The following is an 11196-nucleotide window of genomic DNA, read 5'->3' as shown; positions in this document are numbered from 1 at the left end:
GAAAAATCTCATATCTGAACAATCAGTTGTATGGGAGCTATATGTTATAGTGGTCCGATTCTTCCGGTTCCGACAAATGATTAATACATTATAAAAATACACCCACCTACCAAATTTGATCCTGATATCTCGAAAACTGAGAGACTAGATTGCATACAAACAGACAGACAGACGGACAGACGGGTAGACGGACATGGTTAAATCAACTCAGCTCGACGTTCTGATCATATAAGTATACATTTTAATGGGCCTATCTCTTTTTGTTCTGGTACTTACAAACATCGGACCGAAGTTATAATACCATTTCATGCTCATGAAAGGTATAAAAACAAAAACAACAGAAGACCCTGGCTAAACAACCATCATCCATTTTACTAGGAGAAGAAATTTTTTCAGCTTCAGCGGTAGGTGTGCACCTGCATAACGGCAGCTATGCGCACTTGCCCCGCCGCTGCCCACATATTCGTAGACTGCAGGAGGAGCACAACACATCACAACTGTTGTAGATCCCGGGCCACAAAGGCGTAGAGGGCAACGAAGAGGCCAACTGACTAGCAAGGGAAGCAGCAGCTACCCAACCATAATCCTATCTCGCAGTGGGTCCTCCTACCATCATGGCCTGTGCTAAGACAGGCGAAAGAACTTTTTGGAAAGTTCCAACTACAAAAGATCTATGGAACTGGTTACCCTCCAGAAGACAGCTTCAGATTTACAACTGGTCTACTATGTACTCTAATTGGCTACGGCCTTGCAACAGCAATGTAGGAAACGAATAATATGATGGACAACAAATAATCATTTAACAAAAAAAAAAAAAAAAAAAAAAAAAAAAAAAAAAAAAAAAAAAAAAAAAAAAAAAAAAAATATGCTAATTCTAAAATAAATATCTAATTAGTTCTTAACATTGAATGATAATTCTTAAGAGTAAAAATATTGTACAAGTACATACATATATGATATTTGGGGCTTATATTTAAATTAACGCTAACTTAAGCTGATACTTTCTATAATCCATCCCAAATAGGAACTGACGCGCGTGTAAACTCCAGGTATATTAGACATTCCACATTTAGTTGGTCCAAAAGCTACAATACCCAATAAAGAGTGACGCCCACTTGAATTTATTAGACCGGAAGAGCCCTCATCCATAAACGGGCCACCACTGTCACCTGTGTTAAAACAAACACAGATAAATCGTTTTTTGGTTTTTTTAGAATAACAAAAATTGAATTTTACTTTAAATTTTTTACAACTAAGAAGGAAACAACCTATTAAATTTTTCTTATGAAATAAATCCTTTTATTATTATAAACAAATTATTTTAAAAACACAAACAAACAAAATTTGTTTATGGCAAAGTTTTTGCATTTAAATAAAAAATTCAGTTGCCTTCAAAACAAATTATATTATTTTCCATGATGAAATCAAAAGAAAAATTTTGTGTATTTATTTGTTTATATGTAGCAATATAAGCAAGTGTTTTGAAGTTAGTTTTAAGGATATTCAAAGAAACCCTACTTTTTATTTCAGACCACAGTGCATCACCATGTTTGGTATTTTTTTTCATCTGATGCTGAAGAAGATCGCTCCCAATGCTAGTAACATAAGAATAGGAAGGACTCCTCTACAATCGAGAGACCAAGTGGAGGAGGACTTGGCTTCAATTGGCGTCAATTGTCACCGAAAAAACGGCAATCAAGAAGAAGAAAACTTTGGGATCCGTACATACATAAATTTTCACTGAAATTGAGAATAGGCCTCGAGCTGCGCGATTTGGAATTCGTGAAAATACCCTAATGGACAATGATTAGGGACAAGAACCACTTTACATTAGTACCAGTTTTTATTTGTTTAATTTTGAATTGTGTCGTTATTGCACAGGACCATAGATATGTATATTGCCTTTATCTTGGCAAATCAGTATGCAAGTTTCGGTTTTATTTACTCTTGAAATATTTTAGTAATGCCCATCTTTTAAAATTTAATTTAGGTAATTTAATAATTCTCCAATTTACTCACCTCGGCAGACATCATTCATTGGCCCACCCTGCGCACATAACTGTGATGGTGTAATCACTATAGGATCATTGAAGTTCTCACTGAATGTCGCATAGGTGATAGCGCACTCAGTTGTATTCACTATTGGTAAGCTGAGGTAACGTACTCTTGGGCTACTTGTTTCATTGCCTGAAATGTTCCTTAGATATTTATATTCAACAAAATCGATATTTTTACGTCAAAAAATAGAAAAGAAAAAGAAAATTAATTATACAAATTAAAGCTAAATTAAACCCGATATCTATGCCTATTAATGACAATCAAGGCAACTTGACGTTCTCGCTCTAAACATATCCTAAAATAAGTGCACAAAAAAATTGAGTAAACCAAAGCAAAAAAAAGCACACCTTCAATATCCGCTGTCCAACCGAGTGCAATTCCCGTGCTGCCTATAAGCTGATCTCGTACAGAAGCAGACAGATTTGGAGGTAAGCAAATTGGTGTGTAGTCTATGCTCATAAAAGATATTAAAACCGTAATAAAATGTGAAGAGAACCGAAACTGTTCAACGTAGCAGCATACATACCATTCGCTTCGCCGACGATTTTTACCAATGCAATATCATTGGCGTACTTAGGTTGATCATAGCTGGGATGCACGCGCACTTCGGCGATTTGAAAAGTGCGTGAAGCGATGAAGCAGTTGCTAAAATTAGTGCTGGCCGTGCAATTAGTGGAAAGTGCCACACCACCGATGCGCACGTGAGAGCTGTTAAGGAAATATTTCAATTAGAATGGACTACATAAATTTTTCATACTCATACTCACATTCGCAGATCGTTCACTAGGTTAACGACGCAGTGTGCAGCTGTCAGGATGTGCGATTGACTTACAACGGAACCAGAACAACGATAGCTAATAAAATTATTTGCTGAAAAGAAGATAAGCTGTTAACTTGTACAGTTTAACTTCTCTATTCTAAAAGCCTGATTATGGCAACTTAACTTAACTTAACTTAACGGAACGTAGAACTTAGAGAATCAAAATTATACAGATTTCGACGTGGCATTAAGTTACGTTAAGTTTCGCTTGTTCAATTATAACTACGGTGACCATCCGTTCTGTTTTTTGCAGGACCGTACTGTTTTTCAAAGGTCGGTCCTGCGTAGTTTTTCAAACCTGAAAAACATGAAAATGTACTGTATTATCGGACAATGGATGGATTTTTTCAAAAAAGTGCTTTTTGGTACTTTTCGTAGCTTTTCTTCAATATCGCATGAAAAAAATCTCCCAATCAACGTAAGCGACTTACATCTGGAAGGGTATTGATATGCCTCTTACCAAAATATATAACTTCTGGCGACTTCAATGAAAATTATTAGTGCTACAGGCGACTATTTGCATTTTATTCGATAATTTTTTCCATTAGTTTAAAAATTCGATAAAGCAGATATATCATTACAGTAAATTTTGAGCCAAAGATTATGAAAATCGGATTAGAAATATAGATGCTATGCAGCGCAATCTGCACAAATTATATATTTTTGTAAATAACTGCGAAAAGTACCAAAAAACAAACTCAAAATTTGCCTATAAAATAATAGTTTAAAGATTTTATCTTTTACTATACTTTTATAAATATTCATGTAAAAAAAAATTAATATCGATGAAGAAAACGTGATTTATTTTTAAAGCTTAAAATGTATTAAGAATTTTGAATCATAAATACTCTTTTGATATTTTTATACTACGTAAATATATGTAGGCATATTTTTGAAAAATTGGCCCTCATTTTGAATCCATATTTATGGTCACCGTAATTATAGCACCCATTTAACAGAATTTTTAAGAGAGAGCCGTAAGTTACGTTTAGTTGCCATAATTAGACCATAACAGATTCTCAAAACTTAGCTCATCAGTGTTGTGATTTCTAGTGCACCGCAAAATGTGCCAAAAAAGTTCGATTTCAAGTGGTAGAAAAATACACAAAAACTTAAAATTTCTTGTTGTAGTGACATATTTGTTGCGGCGGCAAACTTTGAGGCTCAGTAGAAATCACAGCATTGATCACAGCTCATGTTAGAATACAGCTGTAAATGTAATCTCGAGCAATTTTTTTTTTAATTTGGTATTCACTTCACCTCACACAGTTTCAAAACAGTCGCATCCCTCTAGGAAAGGAAACATTACGATGTCATTAGTGGAAATCTTTTTCTCCTCACTGTCCATGGAATCTATGGGGAGGAAACTTTTTTCCAAAAAGTTCTCCAGTTAGCTTTACTTAAGAATTGTGAAAACATTGTTTCCATATAAGAAGCAATAAGGAAGCGATGCTTCCTGGTACTTTTTTTCCATAAGCAAAGAAGAGGAATGTTTCTACATTAAATTGAAAGTTTGCGTATTTTTCTTGAGGACTTTGACCCACCAACTGTCTATCTACAAACATCCATACATAAGTATACTTTTATATTTCTTATGGAAAATTTATTATTTCTTTCTTCAGCAGGAATACTGAAATCCCAGAGAGGTAATACCATGGATGAGAATGAACGCCCAATGGGTGCTGAAGGCGAAAAAGAAACCTTTATCTCGAAAATAACAAATTCCATTTCCTCTTTAACGGATAGAGATGGTCGATTTCAATTGAGCGAAAGCAAGTGGTCACTCTTCAAATGCACGCTCGTCTTCCTCTTTGGCGTAGTCTTGACCAAGAAGATGCAAAAGGTGGTCAATGAAATTATGTGAAGTTACCATGTATGCAAGCACTGAAATAAAATAAATTGCGTAAATAAAATATCCGCTCACTTTTGTTAATATAAGCTATTCGTGATATCCATGGATATACGCGTTCACCACTTGCAGCGTCGACTTCCGCTATGCCACAACGCGCTGTGTTGACTTTGGACTGTTCCGTTGGTGTGATGGACGGCTTCTTTGTTGTTGAGGTCGTTGTTGTTGTAGTAGTTGTCGTACTTGTGGTCGTTGTCGTTGTCGACGTCGGTCGCTGCATCGGAAACTTTAGTGGGCGATTTAAACGTCTATCGTCTGGATATACAATAGCGCCATCATTTAAGGGTCTAAAAATTATGCGAGGATATTCATCTTCATCGAAATGGTCATTATCGTGTATGCTAACATGTCCGTGTCCTTGATCGAGCTGGTGATGCGAAAAAGATTTATGCCCGCCAATGGGATGCCATTGCACATCCGTTATAGGCTTGAACTGTTTTTGCCTATCCTTACCACAATCGCGCTGTGCATTATCTTCATAATTTTTATGGAATTCAACAGATTCTTCATTGAAAGAATGTGGAAAATTTCGTTGCGTCTTTGGATCCTTAAAATCAAATATATCCGTTTCTTCGTACAAAATTTTTGATCTGCCTTTGGTTGATCTGCTATCCATTGAGCTGGCTGTCATCAACTTTTCTGTGAATGTATCAAAGCGTGTGGGCAATGGGGCACTGTCCCACACCCACGCGTCGGGATCTGTTCTAGCGAATGTATCGATTTCTGTTGCATGCACGCGCGTCGTTGCTTTGTGGTTAGCATAAGTGGCGGGGCAGCAGACAAGCGGCTCAAGACCGGCATAACCACAACCGGCACTCTGCACAATTTTGTAGATTATGTCTGCTTCCTGCGGCCTGTGATTCAAGAGCAAGTATGCGATTGGTTCGCACTCTTTCACGGGTATACAATTACATTTGGGCAAGTCAACGGGTAGGGCAATGGCATTGCTAACTGAAAGTGGTAAAACAAAAACAGAATGTGGAAATCTGCAAAACTTGGGTAAATAAGTATTACTAGGTATATGCGTTTGTCATTTCATGAAATCATTTCATGAAACGTAGCTAAAAATGCCTGCATAATCACAATTTCAAGCATTTGGTTCATGTATTTAGAATACTTTATTTGGAAAATTTATTAGACTCATTATCAGGGAGCGGATTTTATGAAACTATTTTTTTTTTGCTAAAGGGATAGAGTACATTCAATTAAGGATGTCCACGTATTAGCTTTCCCTGATTCCATATATGTATACACATTTGATTTTGCTTTTTTTAAGATATTTGCCTTTTTTCCTTTAAAAAAGTAATTGTAGCTAGGAAAAAGCCCTTATTCTTGATAATATAAACACTTCAAACGCTCCATATTTAAAACAGGCGCCTCATGTACATATCAACTCACTATCACTATATTTATATATAAGATAATAATAGATTGGATGTTAATGTTGGGCCGAGCTTCTCCTCCGTTTTGTGGTATGCGCCTTGATGTTGTCACACAAAGAGGAAGGACCTACCGTTTTACGCCGACGCTGAATGGCGATTGTATTTTTATGATAAGCTTGACCGAAAAAAAGTTTTGGTAAGAATAATTTACAAAAATAAATCCTTATGAGTTATTAAATAATAATTTAAAACTTTCTTATTTTAAATTACAGGATTTGACCAGCGTGAAGCAAAATTAGCAGGCCCAGCTTGGAAGTAAGGCAGGAACATCTTCATGTAAGTATTATCTATTTTTGACAACGTATTTATATACCAAATGACTTGTTGTGATTTAATAAAGACAAATTTGAATATCATATTTTTAAAATGATGAAAAACCATGTTAGGATTTAATTTCAACATGCGCATATTCAATTAACAAACGATCATTTTTAAAAACGATATGAAAATGTGCATATCAAAAACCAAAACATGGATTTTGGAAATTTAATTGAAAGTTTTCGTTCTCAAAATTTAAATAAATATTGTAGGTGCAAAACCTGGGCCAAAACGTTTTTAAAAGTAAAACGTTCCATACAAATTTGAAAACGAAAATTTATGTGTCATAAAAATATATTTTAATCTGAATAAAATTTAAAAATGCTTGTGGTAAGGATTTTTCGATGTCCCGAGTGATGCTAAACGGCTTCCGATGAATGAACTGGTGAATTACTAATCACTACTCCCATGCAGTTCCTTCGAAGAAATTCTTTTTACCCTAGTGAAAGAATTATATGTGCAATATGTTTTTCTTCGATTTCTCTTTGTTAAATAAGGGTAAAATATTTGTGATGAGCAATTATAATAGTCTTTAGTTTAAAATCATTTTTCCGTACAATTGGTTGGTATTCCGGTATAATTTTAACTATCGTTATAAAAATCAATAGCACATTCAATGGTAAATAATTATATGTCCATAAGGAGTAAGTCGACATCCGATTGCTGCAAATGTCATAAATTCTCCCGAGCCCGCAAAGATAATGGGAAAAAATTTTCAAGGCATGTAATCTTGTTAAGAGTAGATAATACAAATCTTCTGGGGAATTCAAGCCCTGATTTTAAACTAGACACTTAAAAAGTGGGGTTGTCTTTCCTTGAATAAAAGAAAAAGTCCAAATATCTTTTATCGAATTTCGAACAAAATTAATCAGAACGATGTACGAGGAATGTGTATACTTCTGCGTATTCATTTTTTTTTTTCAAAGTAAAAAGATTTTATATATTTTCCAAAGCTATACTTATGTACATAAGGGATCCCTTTCGCCAAAGGTAGGTTTTCCGTGGAAAAATAAGAACACTAGTTCATCACTCAAAATATCGTTTTTCAATACTTTGAGGTTTATATAGGTAGTGGTCCTAGTGGTAGAGTATGGAAATCATAGTCTATAGATTTCTTGAAAGTAATTTCTTTTTATATTCTGATGTCTGCTTACTTTATCAATTAATTAGCTACCCGTCATGCCACAAAAATTCTTTACCATCATCTTTCCGGTCTCTTCTTTAGATAGTTCAATGCCACCGGATATTATGGGCTGTGACATAATATGGAAAAATAACAATACGTTCACGCACGCTTTTAATGGATTTTTCCATATTCACCAGGTGCAGTCTTTTTTGAAACTCGCGCTTTCTCAGGGGTCTATAATGTTAAAAAGCCAATTCAACAAATTTTGGTCGCTCTTTCTTGATTTCTTCGTTCAAATCCGAACTCATCATTTCGCCACATTGTCCGTAATGGACAATCCCACCAAAGACTCAATATAAATTGGTTGCTGTCGATCAAGGCTTTGGGGTCGTTTGCAGATGGTCATCGATCTTTTACCATGATCGCTTGCATTGCTTATTCTCGTATTCGGTATATTTTTCAAAGTCCCTAATGACTCGCTTCAAAAATGGTTCGATTTTATTGCGATTCAACAGCGTTTCACCGATGGTCAGTCAAATTTTCATTCTTTCAGTAGCCTTTTTATGTGATTATAAACTGTCATGTGAATGATGTTTGATGTCTCCGCTATCTCCTGACAGCTTACATACCGGTCTCGATCAACCATTTACATTATTTAATCGACTTTTGCAGTGACTGGCCGACCAGAGCGAGAGGCGTTTTTGACACAAAATAAATTCCGCAGCGGAATTGAGCAAACCGCCGTTCACTAACAGCGCTCCCATTTTACACTACACGAATTTTTCGGCATGTTTTTGCGGCATGTACAATCATCAAAAAAATTGGAATTTCCCCAGATATTTCACTCATTTTCAAATGTTACCTTTCAAAGGCACGTCGTTGTGATGCAATTAGATTAGTGTTGCCAGATGTATGTATAAACATGACATCTGGACAAAAATCCGCGAATACTTTTCATATGACCCCATACTTTCAGTTAAATTTTTTTAGAGTATCTGAACTAGCATGTGGCTAATATGAAATTTTATGCCACTTTTCTCACATATTTACATAAATATTAATTGCTGATTAGCGATAATTAATTCAATAGTACATACATTAAGGTGCACGCGAATTTACATTTCGCACACGTTCTTCAGAAATATGTACATACATACATATATCAAAACAGAGTTCGTACATATATTATGCACTAAAAATGTTCACAGATTATTCATCAATTTACCTTCCAGCAAATGCCAAATGCTGAGGCAAAAGAAGAAGAAACCTATTTAAAGAAGAGCCTCCCTTCTCCATACGCCTAATATGAGCTCAATTTCAAATAAATAATAATAATTATGAAGAACATGTGCGGTAACATACAACACTCATTTGCTATGTGACTATCAAGTTCGTGCCCAAAGTCTTTTGTTTTCTTGCGCTGATATACGCTGTACCGGCACATTTCATTCGCATTGCGTCACAACCAAGGGCAACGAGCCTGTGTGCAGGTTTAATTGCCATGCAGACATGTAAGATATGCAAAAACATACCCACATACATACATACATATGTATGTATAAATGCTCTGGCATCTGCATATGGAACTCGTTAAGCACATGTTCGCCAAACTACTTCGTGATTACATGGCTATGCATTTAAGTAGGTACATACATATGCACATATATTCATACATACATATTTCTACTTCGATTACTATGAAATCGGAATTAGTGCAGCTTCAAAAGCAACCACTGAATGGGTTTGTGGGTTTTTTTGTTGGTTGGTTTCTTAAAACAACACAAACGACATGTGTCACTCGCCCTTGTCGCTTAAGAGATATGTATTTAAACTTTAAGTATTCTATGGTAAATCCCAATGCGGAAATATTTGAAAAAGTCGCTTAAGAAATTTTTTGAAAAGAGTTGTGTTCTTTTGTTATTTGCAAGATAGAATGCAACAGATTTAGTTGTCTTTAAAAACAATAGCATGTACATATATTAGCATAAGCGAAGAAATTTTTTGGATTACAGAAAATATATATATTTTTTTTGTGAATTATTTCAATTCAATTATAAACTTAATTAGATAAGAAACTGTTGCAGTTCCAATTATATCAATTAATTGGGTTGCATTTTTGATTTGTTGAAGTTAATAATTTTTATCACCTGGTTCGTTAAATTTGCAGTAGGAAGTACAAGCACATATGTAGCTATATTGACTTCAGTAGGATTTCATATTCATAGGCAGGTATGTATTTATGCCCACACCGATTTAATAAGGAACAACATTCCGAGATTGAATTTGGCAACATCATATCTTCATTTAAATAAATATGGTAGTTAACTACTTACGTTTATAAAATGTACACAAAATCAGCAAACAATTCCACCGATGCATTTTATGTTTTTATTATTATTTTTTTCTATTCTATTTTGCCCGTTTCTATTTATATATTCACTATTTGCCTTTTAGCTTTTTGTTTGGTTACAACCTTTTTGTTTTTTTTTTTTATCTACTTTTTTCTTCTTCAACGCACTTCAAATGAGATGCAGTTTATTTCATTTTTTATTAACTAAGTTTTATTTTATTTTTATTTGCTGCTCTGCTCTTGTATAATAAAAATATTTATTTTTGTGGTTTTATATATTACCAAACTCATTTCGTATGAACTGCCCAGCATCCCACAATCTTCTGTCAACCAACACGATTCACTTTCAACTCGATATTAAAACGGTTAAAAAAAAAATTAAGTTTATTTGAGAGCTTATCGTCAGGAAGCAAACAAAAGAAGAGCAAGAGCAGTGAAATACAAACAAAAAAAAAAACGATAAAATACGCTACGAAACAATAACACGTATCCAATGAATAAATTGTGTTACTCGCTTGCATGTATTGAACTAAAGAATAGCCCCGTTTCGTTTAACCTTAACAGCTGACTGGCGAAACCGGAGCAGTAAATCTGTGCATCACAAGCATAGAAAAGGTGGCGCCGCGGCACACAGTGTGTTCGAAATGAAAGTCTGTTAATAAAAATCAATTTGGCGCATTCGTTCAATAAGTATGTACGAGTACACACTAGTACATTCATACATCTGTTTTATATATCGAAGTACAGTGTACGGCGATAATTCAAACTCCGTTAATTCGTCAACCTCAATAATTCGTAACAATGCATTGGTCCCTTGAAAAAATCGCGTTAATTCACTAAACGCCCATAGATTTTATTTTGCTCCTCTTATTAAGTGGTTTTTTTTTCTTTTGTTTGACAATGCAAGTTTGTTCCAGCTTTTATAAATNTGTAACAATGCATTGGTCCCTTGAAAAAATCGCGTTAATTCACTAAACGCCCATAGATTTTATTTTGCTCCTCTTATTAAGTGGTTTTTTTTTTCTTTTGTTTGACAATGCAAGTTTGTTCCAGCTTTTATAAATCGTAGTTGGTTGTTGACAACCTCTTGTAATTCCTAATGCAAAGCAAAATTCTGCGCAGTTGAACTTTGAAAAATAAAACATATTTAGTAGGCGTTTATATATAGTATAG

At 34.7% G+C, this 11196-nt stretch overlaps 1 protein-coding gene across 1 annotated transcript; it reads right to left on the bottom strand.

Annotated features, from left to right (window-relative positions):
• Nucleotides 1-938: 938 nt before the first annotated feature.
• On the bottom strand, nucleotides 939-10088 carry LOC108362921 (uncharacterized). The gene is made up of 7 exons (XM_017616076.1): nucleotides 10007-10088; nucleotides 4803-5738; nucleotides 2826-2928; nucleotides 2585-2766; nucleotides 2406-2507; nucleotides 2020-2187; nucleotides 939-1169 (listed from the first exon to the last, which is right to left on the bottom strand). Exons 1-7 carry the CDS (start codon nucleotides 10050-10052, stop codon nucleotides 985-987), a joined length of 1722 nt encoding a protein of 573 aa, XP_017471565.1. The 5' UTR covers nucleotides 10053-10088; the 3' UTR covers nucleotides 939-984.
• Nucleotides 10089-11196: the final 1108 nt, after the last annotated feature.

Source organism: Rhagoletis zephyria, unplaced genomic scaffold (assembly GCF_001687245.7).
Source record: "Rhagoletis zephyria isolate East Lansing unplaced genomic scaffold, Rhagoletis_zephyria_1.1 Rzeph_scaffold_01142, whole genome shotgun sequence".
Lineage (NCBI taxonomy): Eukaryota > Metazoa > Arthropoda > Insecta > Diptera > Tephritidae > Rhagoletis > Rhagoletis zephyria.
The sequence above is the reverse complement of the archived record's forward strand: the minus strand, read 5'-3'. Positions and strand labels throughout refer to the sequence as shown.